This window comes from Scyliorhinus canicula, chromosome 1 (genome assembly GCF_902713615.1).
Source record: "Scyliorhinus canicula chromosome 1, sScyCan1.1, whole genome shotgun sequence".
NCBI classification, from domain to species: domain Eukaryota; kingdom Metazoa; phylum Chordata; class Chondrichthyes; order Carcharhiniformes; family Scyliorhinidae; genus Scyliorhinus; species Scyliorhinus canicula.
This window is the reverse complement of record NC_052146.1, coordinates 134,394,669-134,409,438: the sequence shown is the minus strand read 5'-3', so window position 1 is coordinate 134,409,438 and position 14,770 is coordinate 134,394,669. Positions and strand designations below refer to the sequence as shown.

The following is a 14,770-nucleotide window of genomic DNA, read 5'->3' as shown; positions in this document are numbered from 1 at the left end:
CTGATGAGCTGCATTGGCCGATAGTTCTTTGTTTTTAATGTAAACTGTGGTATTCCAAGTGCAAAAATTAGATGGTGTAGCTGTTTCTAAATTTAATTACAGTGTTAATGAATGAATAACAATTCAATTTGAAGTTATCAAATTTAAAAATTAACAAACACTTCTGAGGCAAGTTCTATATCCACTCTGTGGCCTCAATAGATTACATTTTCTAAATTTACAAAACAAAAACTTTTAGCTGATATCAGCTGGATGAAATTGAAGGCAGCTACTAGCAATATCTGTGTGAAAATACTACTTTTTTCTAGTATATGATCAGAATTCATTCATCAACTGAACTATATGAAAAAGCTAAACTTCTAATAGCTTTGTTTACTTTCTCTTGTATTCAAATCATGAGACGTCTTTAGGAATGACTGCTCATCATTGTTCAAGCAGCAATTTCAAATTTTAACTCAGGACTTTGAAGAGCCAGCAATGGCTGAATAGCCTGCTTTTGTACTGTAAGATTCTGTGATCAAATGATCCACTTTGGGCTGATCCCCAATGGCGAAGTGTAAATTATGAATTTAAAATGATTTCTGTGAATTGTGTAGGCATAGTCATTTCGTTTCTTATTCTATATAACAATCATCCTGAATTTATGTCTGTTCCTCCTTTTCCTCCACAATTCTTTCTTTGGCTTGCTTTGACCATTATCTGCTTGTGTAGTGCTTGTTATAATAAAGGTAAAATGGGTTCATCAGCAGAAATCATTTCTATAATTATTATAGCAACCATGTAAGGAGGGAACAGCAGGTGGGGTGGGAATAGAACTTCTCATTCCTGCAGGAATTGTTTGCTGCTTCATTTGTCCGACATCCACGCACAGATTAATATCCTCCCACCCATTTGAGATGAGTCTACTTGAGAGCAGGGCTTTAGGTTTTTAAAAATTCATTTTTATGGGATGTGACATCGGTGGCTAGACCAGCATTTGTTGTCCATCGCTAATTACCCTTGAGACGGTGGTGGTGAGCTCCTTATTGAACCGCTGCAGTCCCACAGTGCTGTTAGCGGAGGTGTTCCAAGATTTTGACCCAGTGACAGTAAATAAATGGCAATATATACCCAAATCAGAATTGTGAGTGACTTGGAGGGGAATTTCTAGGGGGTGGTGTTCCCATGTGTCTGCAGACCTTGCCCTTCTAGATGATAGCGCTTGTGTCTTTGTAAGGTGCTGCTTAAGGAACCTTGATGAGTTCCTCCAGTGAATCTTGTAGATGGTACAAGCTGCTGCAGTTGTTCATCGGTGGTGGAGGGAGCGAATGTTTGTGGCGAGCTTCTTGAATGCTGTTGGAGCTGCACTCATCCAGGCAAGTGGAAAGCATTCCAAAACACCTCTGACTTGTAGATGGTGGTCAGTCTTTGGGGAGTCAGGAGGTGAGTTACATGCCGCAGGATTCCTAACCACTGACTAGCTCTTGTAGCCACAGTATTTATATGGCCAACCCAGTTAGTTTCTGTCAATGGTAACTCCAGGATGTTGATAGTGGGAGATTCAGCATTGGTAATGCCATTGAATGTCATGGGGCGATTATTCGATTCTCTCTGATTGGAGATGGTCATTGCCTGGTACTTGCGTGGCATGAATGTTACTTGCCACTGTCCGCCCAAGCCTGGATATTGTCCAGGCTTACTGCATTTGGACATGGACTGCATCAGTGTCTGAGGAGTCTCAAATGTTGCTGAACATTGTGCAGTTATCCTCACTTTTGACCTTATGATGCCAGGAAGGTTATTGATGAAGCAACTGAAGATAGTTGAGCCTAGGACACTACTCTGAGTAACTCTTGAAGCAATGTCCTGGAATTGAGATAATTGTCCTCCAACAACCACAACCATCTTAATTTGTACCAAGTATGACTCGAACCAGCAGAGTTTTTCCCTCTCTTCCCATTGACTCCAGTTTTGTTACGGCTTCTGGATGCCATACTCTGTCAAATGCTGCCTTGATGTCAAGGGCAATTGTTCTCGCCTCCCCTCTGGAATTCAGCATTTTGAACCACGGCTGTAAAGAGGTCAGAAGCTGAGTGACCCTGGAGGACCCAAACTGATGATCAGTGAGCAGGTTATTGCTAAGCAAGTGCCACTTGACAGCACTGTTGATGACACCTTCCATCACTTTACTGATGATTGAGAATAGACTGATGGAGTGGTAAAATGCTCCAGATTCTGGAAAGGTCCCATCAGATTGGAAAATAGAGAATGTGACTCCTCTATTCAAGACAGGAGGGAGACAAAGTAGGAAAATACATGCCAGTTGGCTTAACATCTGTCAGAGGAAAAATGCTGAAATGTATTATTAAGGAGGCTATGGCAAGGTACCTATAAGGCAGTTTCAACATAGTTTTGTGAAAGGGAAATCATGTTTGACTCCTTAATTGGTGTTCTTTGAGGAAGTAACAGATAAACCAGATGAAGGGGATCCGTGGATATGCTATACTTAGATTTCCAGAAAGGATTTGAACAGGTGCCACATGAAAGGTGGCGACACAAAATAAGAGCTTATGGTGAAGCGGGTAACATGTTAGCATTGATAGAGATTTGGTCAGCTAACAGGAAGCAGAGTGTCTTTTTGGGGTTGGCAAGGGGTGACTAGTGAAGTGCCTCAGGGCACCAATGCTGGGGCCTTAACTATTTACCATTTATATCAATGACTTGGATGAAGGGACCAAATGTATGGTTGCTAGATTTGTTGATGACACAAAGTTAGGAAGAAAAGTAAGTTGTGAAGGGAGCGTAGTGAGTTTGCAAAGGGACATAGACAGGTTAAGTGAGTGGGCAAAGTTTGGCAGATGGAGTACAATGTTGATAAATGCTAACTTCTCTACTTTGGGAGCAAGAATAGAAAAGCAGCATATTATCTAAATGGAGAGGGATTGCAAAGCTCTGAGGAATACAGAGGGTTCTGGGTTTCCGAGCATGTTAATCAGGAAAAGTTAGTATGCAGATAAAGCAAATAATTAGGAAGGCAAATAATATGTTGTCATTTGTTGCAAGGAGAATGGAATACAAAAGTAGGGCTGTTTTGATACAGTTGTGCAGGGTGTTGGTGAGACCCCATCTCGGGTGCTGTACCTGGTTTTGGTCTCCTTATTTAAGAAAGGATACAAATGCATTACAAGCTGTTCAGAGAAGATTCACGTAAATGATAGCTGGGATGTGGGATTTTCTTACAGGCTGGACAGGCAGGATCTGTATCCATTGGAGTTTAGAAGATTGAGAGCTGGTCTTAATGAAGCATACAAAATCCTGAGGGGACTTGACAGTGTGGTTGCTGAAAGGATGTATCACCTTGTGGGAGAGACTAGAACTAAGGGACACAGTTTAAAATAAGAAGTCTCCCATTTAAGACAAAGATGAAAATAAATTATTTTTTCTGAAGGCTGTGAATCTTTGGAACTATCTTTTCCAAAGAGCCATGGAGGCAAGGTCAATAATATTTTTACGGCAGCAGTAGATAAATTCTTGACTAACAAGGCAGCCAAAGGTAATCCATGCAGGCAGAATGTGGAGTTGAGGCCCCAATCTGATCAGCCATGATCTTATTGAATGCTGGAGCAGGTGCAAGAGGTCAGAGGGCCCACTGCTCCCAATTCAGAGTCTGGTTCTTGGACTGGTTAATGACTGATAGTTCTGATGGATCTGCGGGTTCTTGGGGTAATAAGGCTGCAGTCCCTAAGCCAGTTTTGATTGCATGATGGCTGGGTTAATACTTCTGGTCCGTCCAGTTTAATTTGGATGGAGAAGGCCATTGTGATACAATGGGAAGTTAATGGCTGAATTTCAATATTCCCTTTTGTCCTGTATAAAACATGGAGACAGGCAGTCTATGTCCATATTTCATTACATATTCACCAAAGACTTGATACTGCCTGTCATCTAAATGCCAAAGTCACATGATTTCTGACAACCATCTTAACAGCTTGTTTGTGTCCAATATGTAAAAATAGAATCTGAAAGTTCATAATATGACATGACTGTACTGGTCATGACACAGCCTTGGTCCAAACATGACCAAGAGATGAGGCAAGAGTGACTGCACTTTATAGGAAGGCAGCATTTGATTGAGTGTGGAAACAAGGTGCCCAGATAAAACTGGTCATTGGCAATCAGGATGAAATGTTTGCATTGGGTAAATTCAGATCTGCACAAAGGATACTCGTTGTGGTATTTGGAGCTAAACCCCAGGACATCGCTACAGGGGTTCCTCAGGGGGGCTAGCATTTTTCAACTATTTCATCAATGACCACCTCTCCACTGTAAGATCAGAAGTGGGGCTTTTCGCTGACCATTGCACAGTCTTCAGATAATAAGTCAGCTCATGTCAGTATGCAGCAAAACCTGGACAGCATCCAGACTTGGCCTGATGAGTGACGAGTAACATTTCCACCTCACTAGTGTCAGGCAACGACCATCTCTAACAACAGAATATTCGCTGGCTTTACCATTGCTAGTTTTCTCACCAACAACTTTGCTTTATGATGCTCCTCTGAAGTGCTTGGGATATTTTATTTCATGAAAGGCATTATATGAATACAAGTTGTTGTTTTGCTCTGGCATGATGATGCCATTGAAGGTCAAGATAAATTGGCAGAGTTTTTTCTTGGTGCAGGTAATTATTTACACATACTCACATAGCACACAATCTACCTGCCTCCAGTCACCCCAAGAAAGGATATTATCAGGATTCTGCTTTAGGCTCATGTGAGCTTATTATACTTTGAAGTTGCTGTTAACAGCTGAACACCAGAACCTTCTGCAAACGCCTGACGTGATAGAAAGGATGATCCATTGATACAGGAGCTCAAGATGCCTCTGTAAAGAACTCTTGTAATTAAGTCCTATACATCCTTATTTGGTCTGAACAGACCATTATAAGATATATGCAGGACTTACTTGCTGATAGTTTGTACTTTCTCTCCTTCAGCCTCTGCATTAAGCAACTATTTCAGCCTCCAACTAGATTCCCTTTGATTCCTCTCTTTCAAACTCATTCTTCACACCTACTAAGAACAGATCAGCCACCTCCACCACTGTCTCATCTGGCATGACCCTGTCATCTTAATCAATTCCAATTTCCATTTTACTCATCAGTCTCTTCTCCCTACTTATTTACAATTCCATTATCCTCATTCTCTACCCTATGGGAATAACTCTTTCTACCCACCAATCCCCATCCTTTGTGGATTGCTATTTATCACCACACTAACTTCCCACCTGTCGTTTGACCGTTCTCTATTGACTTGTTGCACAGTTCCCTCCTTTTTCACCCTTGCGTCCTTGTCCCTATCAAACCCCTCCCTATCTTTAATCCCTGCTGTTTCATGAGAAGATATTCCATCCTTAAATCTGAGGACTTTATACTTTGTGGCACCTTGTTCATGGTTGCCCTTTCCATCTACTGCCAGATCAGACCTAATCATTCCAAGCCATTCGACATTGAATTTTCCTGTTTGAATAGGAACATCCTCTGGAGGACAAGGACAATCCTTTCTGACAAACTGTTGTTTCAGTTCCCTTACTTCCATTGGTTCCACTTCCAACACTTACCCTACTCTAGAAAATTGGGGATGGGCAATAAAACCGAACCAGTGATGCCCACATCCCATGAAGGAGAAACATGGAAGTAGCTCCTTGAACTTTATTGTCTCAAGAATTGGCATCACCATGCAGTTGCTTCAGCCAAACCTCTCCTACCCTTTCATTCTTCCTTTCACATGTTTGCCACCCATTTCTTGTCTTGCTGTCTCTGAGCTCCCCTCTTCTTTAATGCCCAACACATACTCCTCAATCATCTCCCCACTCAACTCCTGATTAATTCATTAATTTTCTTCTCCCTATACGCTCTATTCTTACCATTGCTTCCCCTGCAACATTATCATTCCCTCTCCCCCACACCGTTTCTATCTTCTCCAACTTCTGCTCAATCTCCAATTTCCTTTTCCACTCCAAAGTTCCTTGAAACTGATATCATCATTGTGCTCAGTTCTCTCATGTCTTCCGATTGGAAATCCTACAGTCTGATTTCCACCTTGAACACATCAACAAAGCTGACCTTGAGAAAATAGCTAATATCCTTAGTGAGTGCAACCTCAGAATGTTATCTTTTTTATCTGCTTAACCTCTCTGATATTTTTGAGGTTCCACTTCCAAATATTGTTATGGGCCAGGGTTTAGAGAACCTTAAAGTGTATCATGGAGTTCACCTGACCCACAACTTTTAATAGATTGTGGTATGGGGAGGGAGCACACGTTCCACTCTACAGGGTGTGGTACAGCAGAAATGGAAAAGTATTTTTTAAAGCAAAACACTGTTTATTCTATGAACTCAAGTTAACCTTTTTAAAACACACAGTGAACATCTTAGCAGCCATTAATTCAAATACAACTCCCAAAGAATACAACACTAAGTAATCCTTTAAGCTTTCCTTTTAACATCCATAAGACTTAAAACACCTTTTACCAGAAGTACATCAGGTTAAAGTCACTACTGTTATTAGTTTTAAATCACCAGGATCGATTTACAATCTTTAGATTACAGAGAGAAACTCTAATACACCTTCTGGCTGTGACTGCAGCTATCCAGCTCTGAAAACGAAACTAAAACACACTGCAGCAAACAGCCTAAAACAAAAGTGAAAAGTTGACAGCCCAGCTCCACCCACTCTCTGACATCACTGCAGTAATAAACATTCATTTCTTAAAGGTACTCTCACTACAGATATTTATATACATACCATTTCTAAACACCCATTTCTTAAAGGGACTCTCACATGACAATATCAATGCAGCCAATGTAGCTGAACTAAATGGTTTCTCTTTCCAGCTTTCCAACCATACCTTTGATCATAACTTCTCACTCCGATTGGCATTCAGTATTCAATCTTCATCTACTTGAAGCTCTTTTAGAATATTCTTTTGTTAAAGTTCCAAAATACATATTGCAGTCTTTGTGCTTTAACTACAGAGTTTAGTGCTCTCTTGTCCTCTGGTTGACCTTGTAGATTGGGAGAGTTAATATTTTGCTATGTAGAGAATAATTTATTTTGAACGATTAAAGGAAAGATAGAAAGTTACTTTTTTCCATCTTAACCTACCAAGACATTAACTATTTTGCCCTACATTACTGTAAAAATGCCTGCAAATATCCTAATCTTCCACTTATTGCTACAGTTCAACATGAACTCTCTCTCTTGTCAGCATTGCAATCAAAATTAATAATTTAAATCAATCCAAATTAAAATTGTCTCCAGTAGATTTGACTAATAATTTTAAAATATGCAAGTAAGTTTGATTTCTTTGTTGCCTGTGTCACTAGCCTGTATACAGTAAACATCAATGCCTGGAGCATGATGAGAATCTTGTCACTTACCTCTCTCTCGTACTGGATGTGGAGGTCAGACTGAAGGAGCAGCAATCAGCTGGTACCAACCTTGCCATGCTTCATGAACAATTCCGCGTGGCAGAGGTTAGTACAGGATGCTTAATCATTCAGAATTATCTTTTATAAGATTGAATTCTTTGCACATACATCTTCAGTAAATTTTGCTCAAGTTTAGTTGTTAAACTATGTATCAAATTTTCTTTTGTTTGCTTGTTTCAGTTAGTTTTTTGTGAATATTTTTATTGAATGGTAATGAGTTTTGGTAACTTATCCTGCATTTTCAGGATTTTGAAGTAGAACTGGAGGAGCTATCAATCCTGATTGATCAAGAACTGGCATCAGTCAATAATATACTCGAAGGATGCACACAACATGTGCCAAAACAGTTATTGAAAGCACTTGAGAAAGACTCAAAAAATTTGCAAATATCATTTACTTCAGTCCGTGAAGTGTCAAAAGCTTGGCATGGAACTTTGACAAACACGCTGGCAACTGAGAAAGTGAGCTATGTGAAAGAATGTTGTAAAATAAGCAGTTAATAATGTTATTATTTTAGATTTCATCTACATATAAATTGAACCATAATATTTAGAAAACTTAATTTATTTACCACTTCATTTATATGTTATCCTTCATCAAACCCTGGAGGCTAACTACTTGCTACAGTATTTGTTTGATTAGTATGCAGTCTATCCAACAGATAACCGGTGTAAGGATGGCAATAACTCATGGGAATTCTTAACCATTGGTGAAGATCGTTGTTTAAGGTTGGGTAAATTGTTGCAAACCCAACACTTCATATTTGCAGTCACTACACTATCACTTAAGTTACTTTATTTGGCTATTGCAATCTCCACATAAATCCAAATTAATGTCTAACTAATTTGTCTCTGCTTTCATAATCAAAAATTATGGTGCATCACAGCACCATAGTAATGTTGAGCTCCAATAAATGGTCTCCCCTGGAATCAGGAACAAATTATATAAACTGTTTGAGTCTCTGCTTATGGCGCATTTTGTGTTTTTAAAAATCTTAACCTTAGGCTATGGTAATTATGTTTTGTACCAGTTAGAACAAATTCAGCGGGATTCTCCCTTCTGGGGGACTAAGTCCCCATGCTGGCGGGAGAACTGGCTCCAACCATTCCAGCGTCAACAGCCCCCAAAAGTGCGAATTCTCCGCACTTTCGGGGACTAGGTGGACGGCGGAGGGGTTGGCGCCACTCCAGCCAGCGCCAAAGGGACTGCGCCGAAAGGCCAGCGTGATCTCGCGCATGTGCGGAACCACCGGTGTGGTTCCGCACATGCGCAGACCGGACGGCTAATTTTGGTGCATGCGCGGGGGGGTTCTCTTCTCGGCAATGGCCGAGCCCAACAAGGCCCGGCGCGGAAGGAAGAAGTGCCCCCATGGAACCGGTCCGCCCGCAGATCAGTGGGATCTGATCGCGGGCCAGGCCACCGTGGGTGCCTCCCCTGGGGTTGGATCCCCCTGAGGTCTGCCCCCGCCGACTTACCTGCCAGGTCCCGCCATGTGGGACCATGCATAAGCCACACCGGTGGGACTGGCCAATAACGGATGGCCACTCGGCCCGGAGAATTGCCGGGGGGGGGGGGGGGGGGGGGGGGGGCAACTGAGGGGCGTGAATTTCACCCCCTGAAAAACGGCGCCGGAGACAATTACATAAGATTTAGGAGCAGGAATAGGCAATTCGGTATGGTCTCAACTTAATTTTCCTTTTTGCTTCCCCTGAACTCTTGACTCTATTGAATTGTAGATATCTGATGATGAAGTATCCATCTTATATCATTTCTGTGAAATACCTACTGTAAAATTAAGATTTGACCAATTTTACACCATCTGGTACAATATGTTGTTTAAACCTGTATCATTGCCAACCTTATGATGGCAGTAATTCACCACTATTTGTCAACTATGCTAGTGCAATATGCACTTGTTCAGTGAGATAAAGTGGACGATGACTGGTACTGGATATGTTTTGGAATGTACTCTGGCTAAAATTCTTTTTTTTTTTAAATAATTTTTATTGAAATTTTTTGAAAAATGTATAGCAACAGAACAATAATAATAATAACAATAATAAACACCCCCCGGCACCCGTAACAACGCATATAACGAACCCCCCCCAGCCCCCCCCAAACCCAATAAACAACAAAATAAATTAAAAATAATTAAATTAACATAAACAATACCCCCCTGAAAACCCCCTTCCCCCCCCCCCGGATTGCTGCTGCTGCTGACCTAGTTCCTTATCGTTGAGCCAGAAAGTCGAGGAAAGGCTGCCACCGCCTAAAGAACCGTTGTACCGACCCCCTCAGGGCGAATTTGACCTTCTCCAGCTTAATGAATCCCGCCATGTCATTGATCCAGGTCTCCACATTTGGGGGTCTCGCATCTTTCCATTGCAACAAGATCCTCCACCGGGCTACTAGGGATGCAAAGGCCAAAACACCGGCCTCTTTCGCCTCCTGTACTCCCGGCTCCACCCCAATCCAAAATATCGCAAGTCCCCAGCCTGGTTTGACCCTGGATCCTACCACCCTTGACACCGTCCTTGCTACCCCCTTCCAAAATTCCTCCAGTGCTGGGCACGCCCAAAGCATATGGGCATGGTTCCCCGGGCTCCCCGAACACCTGATGCACCTGTCCTCACCCCCAGAAAACCTGCAGCCCTGTGCAGTACCTTGAACTGGATGAGGCCAAGCATCGCACATGAAGAGGAGGAGTTCACCCTCTCCAGGGCGTCCGCCCATGTCCCCCCTCAATCTGCTCCCCTAGCTCCACTTCCCACTTAGCCTTCAGCTCCTCTACCGATGCCTCCTCCACCTCCTGCATCACCTGGTAGATGTCAGACACCTTCCCATCCCCGACCCACACCCCCGAAAGCACCCTATCTCTTACCCCCCGCGGGGGCAGCAAAGGGAACCCCTCCACCTGCCGCCTAGCAAACGCCTTAACCTGAAGGTACCTGAACATATTCCCCGGGGGGAGCTCAAACGTCTCCTCCAGCTCACCCAGGCTTGCATCAATGAACAGGTCAATGAACAGGTCTCCCAACTTCCTTATGCCCGTCCTGTGCTACCACAGGAACCCGCCATCAATGTTCCCTGGGACAAACTGGTGGTTCCCCCGCAGCGGGGCCTCCACCGAGCCCCCCACTTCCCCCCTGTATCGCCTCCACTGCCCCCAAATCTTGAGGGTAGCCGCCACCGGGCTTGTAGTGTACCTCGTTGGAGGGAGTGACAACGGCGCCGTTACCAGTGCCTTCAGGTTCGTGCCTCCACAGGACGCCATCTCCATCCGTTTCCATGCTGCCCCCTCCCCATCCATTACCCACTTACGTACCATCGAGACATTAGTTGCCCAATAGTATCCAGAGAGGTTGGGCAGCGCCAGCCCCCCTCTATCCCTGCCCCGCTCCAAAAAGACCCTCCTCACCCTCTGAGTCCCATGCGCCCAAACAAATCCCATGATGCTGTTATTCACCCTCCTACAAAAGGCCCTCGGAATGAAAATGGGGAGGCACTGAAACAAAAACAAAAACCTTGGGAGCACCGTCATTTTCACGGACTGTACTCTACCCGCCAACGACAGCGGCAGCATGTCCCACCTCTTAAACTCCTCCTCCATCTGCTTCACCAACCTAGTAAAATGAAGCTTATGCAAAGTCCCCCAACTCCTAGCCACCTGAACCCCCAGGTACCTAAAACTCCTCACTGTCTTTTTTAGCGGGAGCCTACCAATCCCCTCCTCCTGATCTCCCAGGTGTACGACACCTTCAACTTGCCCAGATTCAACTTGTAGCCCGAGAAACTCCCAAACTCAGCAAGAATCTCCATCACCTCCGGCATTCCCTCCACCGGGTCTGCTACATACAGCAGCAAATCATCTGCATAAAGCGACACTCGGTGCTCCTCCCCACCCCGCACCAGACCCCTCCATCTCCCCGACTCCCTGAGCGCCATGGCCAGAGGCTCAATTGCCAACGCAAAAAGCAAGGGGGACAGGGGGCACCCCTGCCTCGTCCCACGGTAGAGCCTGAAGTACTCGGACCTCCTCCCGTTTGTCACTACACTCGCCATCGGGGCCTCGTACAGCAACCTCACCCATTTAATAAACCCCCCCCCAAACCCGAACCTCTCTAACACCTCCCACAAGTACCCCCACTCAACCCTGTCAAAGGCCTTCTCCGCATCCAATGCCACCACAATCTCCGCCTCTCCTTCTGCCGCCGGCATCATTATCACATTTAGCAGCCTTCGCACGTTAGTGTTCAGCTGCCTCCCCTTCACAAAACCCATCTGATCTTCATGTATCACCCCCGGCACACAGTCCTCTATTCCAGTGGCCACGATCTTCGCCAGCAACTTGGCGTCCACATTCAGCAGTGAAATTGGCCTATATGATCCACACTGCAAGGGGTCCTTATCCCGCTTCAGGATCAGGTAAATCAGCGCCCGTGAAATCATCGGGGGCAAAACACCCCCCTCCCATGCCTCGTTAAAGGTCTGAACCAACAGGGGGCCCAACAGTTCCGCGTATTTCTTATAAAATTCAACCGGGAGCCCATCCGGTCCCGGCATCTTCCCCGACTGCATGTGGCCAATCCCTCTAACCAGCTCCTCCAACTCGATCGGCGCCCCCAGTCCCTCCACCTGCTCCTCCTGCACCCTTGGAAATCGCAGCCTGTCCAAAAAGCTCTCCATTCCCCTCCCCCACCACCACCGACGGCTCCGACCGGTACAGTTCCCTGTAGAAGTCCCTAAAGACCCCATTGACCTCTGCCCCCTGCCGCACCACATTCCCACCCCTATCCTTCACTCCATCAATCTCCCTAGCCGCATCCCGCTTGCGAAGCTGATGCGCCAGCATCCTGCTCGCCTTCTCTCCATATTCGTAGACCGCTCCCTGCGCCTTCCTCCACTGTGTCTCCGCCTTTCTAGTGGTCAATAAATCAAACTTGGCCTGCAGGCTATGCCGCTCCCCCAGCAATCCCTCCTCCGGGGCCTCCGCATACCTCCTATCTACACTCAACAGCTCCCCCACCAGTCTCTCCCTCTCCCCCCTCTCCCTATGGGCTCGGATGGAGATCAGCTCCCCCCTATTCACTGCCTTCAGAGCCTCCCACACCATTCCCATCCGGACCTCCCCAGTATCATTGACCTCGAGGTACCTCTCGATACATCCCCGGACCCTCCTGCACACCTCCTCATCAGCCAACAACCCCACGTCCAGACGCCAAAGCGGGCGCTAGTCCCGCACCTCCCCCATCTCCAGATCCACCCAATGCGGAGCATGGTCCGAAATCGCTATAGCCGAATATTCGGCATCCTCCACCCTCGGGACCAGCCTCCTACTCAGGACAAAGAAATCAATGCGGGAATAAACCCTGTGCACGTGGGAGAAAAAAGGCCTCCTGCCTGTCCTTGAACTAGAACGATCCAGTAGGGGATCCAGTGCCGTATTGAAGTCTCTTTCCCCCCCACCCCATGATCAGGCCCCCCACCTCCAGGTCAGGAATGCGGCCCAACATACGCCTCATGAAACCAGCATCATCCCAATTTGGGGCATACACATTTACCAACACCACCCTCTCCCCCTGCAACTTACCGCTCACCATCACATATCTACCGCCACCACCTCAGACACCTTAAGCGCCACCCTCTTACCCACCAGGATCGCCACCCCCCCCCCGGTTCTTCGCGTCGAGCCCTGAGTGGAAAACCTGCCCCACCCACCCCTTCCTCAGACGAACCTGGCCCGCCACCTTCAGGTGAGTCTCCTGGAGCATAGCCATGTCCGCCTTCAGCCCCTTCAGATGCGAAAACACCCGGGCCCGCTTAACCGGCCCATTCAACCCCCTCACGTTCCACGTGATCAGCCGGATCAGGGGGCACCCCGCCCCCCCCTCCCCCGTCGACTAGCCATAACCCATCGACTGCTCGGCCCTGGCCCGCACCCCCCACTCGGCCCGTTTCCCATGGCGATAGAACCTCACCCCAACCCACACCAGCTCCTCCCTGGCCAATCCAGCAGCAACCCGGTATCCCCCCCCCCCCCCCCCCCCCCCCGGCTAGGACCCCTCCTAGCCGCGACGCTCCCTCCATAGTACTCCCGTGAGCCAGCTGACGTCTGCTGACCCCGGCAGCTCCCGCCCTAACTCCGACCACTCCCGATATGGGGTCACCCCTCCCTCCCTGCAGCAGCTCCTTGGCACCGCTCCAGCGCGGGAAAACGGAACTGATATCCACGCCCCTTGCCTCCAGCTCCACCCCCCTCGTCCCGCAGCGCAGGAAACCAGAGGAAAGCCCGCGCCTTCCCACTGCCCCACCCCACCCCCTCAACGCAGCTCCCAAATAGCAGTCCCAACCCATCCACCAACCCCGTACAAACAAAAACAGATCAACCACAGACCCCAACACCCCCCTTAAAACACAAAACCATAACCAACATCATCCGAAAGCGGGAAAAAAAACAAACAGAATAACCAGCACCAGCATAAACAGTGATACAAAAAACCCCGACAGCCCCCAATCCCTAGTTCGAGTCCAACTTTTCAGCCTGTACAAAGGCCCACGCCTCCTCCGGGGACTCAAAATAGTAATGGCAGTTCTTGTAGGTGACCCACAAGCGTGCAGGCGGCAGCATGCCGAATTTCTCCTGCTTGCTGTGGAGCACCGTCTTCGTCCGGTTGAACCCGGTCCTCCGCTTCGCCACCTCCGCACTCCAGTCCTGGTAGATACGCACTACCGAATTCTCCCACTTGCTGCTCCTCATCTTCTTGGCCCATCGCAGCACACACTCCCGGTCACTGAACCAATGGAACCGCACCAGCACCGCGCGCGGGGGTTCATTCGCCTTAGGCCGCCTGGCCAGTACTCTATGGGCCCCCTCCAGCTCCAGGGGCAGATGGAAGGATCCTGCCCCCACCAGCGAGTTCAGCATCACGGCCACATAGGCCGGCAGGTCCGACCCCTCCAGCCCCTCCGCGAGGCCCAGGATCCGCGAGTTCTTCCTCCTTGATCGAAACTTCATCTCCTCGAAACGATCTTGCCACTTTTTGTGGAGCGCCTCGTGCATCTCCACCTTCCCCACGAGGGGCGAGACCTCATCCTCGCGCTCAGAGGCCTGCTGCTGCAACTCGAGTATCGCTGTACCCTGGGTTGTCTGGGTCTCCAGCAGCTTGCTTGTCGTAACCTTCAGGGATCCCAGCAACTCCCCTTTCAGCTCTGTAAAATAGCGCAGAAGGGCCGCCTGCTGCTCCTCAGCCCACTGCCTCCACTCCTCAGGGGCTCCACCGGCCGCCATTTTGTCCACCTTCC

At 47.1% G+C, this 14,770-nt stretch overlaps 1 protein-coding gene across 5 annotated transcripts in view; it reads left to right on the top strand.

The window, feature by feature from the left end:
• The window catches only part of macf1a (microtubule actin crosslinking factor 1a), an 837,043-nt gene that overhangs the window by 572,208 nt on the left and 250,065 nt on the right, over positions 1-14,770 (top strand). For 3 of the 5 annotated variants that reach the window (XM_038800586.1, XM_038800577.1, XM_038800551.1), the window contains 2 exons: positions 7,364-7,513; positions 7,714-7,929. The exons of the other annotated variants lie outside the window; for them this stretch is intronic. In XM_038800586.1, the coding sequence (XP_038656514.1) occupies positions 7,364-7,513; positions 7,714-7,929 (366 nt within the window). The remainder of the gene's footprint in view (positions 1-7,363; positions 7,514-7,713; positions 7,930-14,770) is intronic. 5 annotated transcript variants of the gene reach the window in all.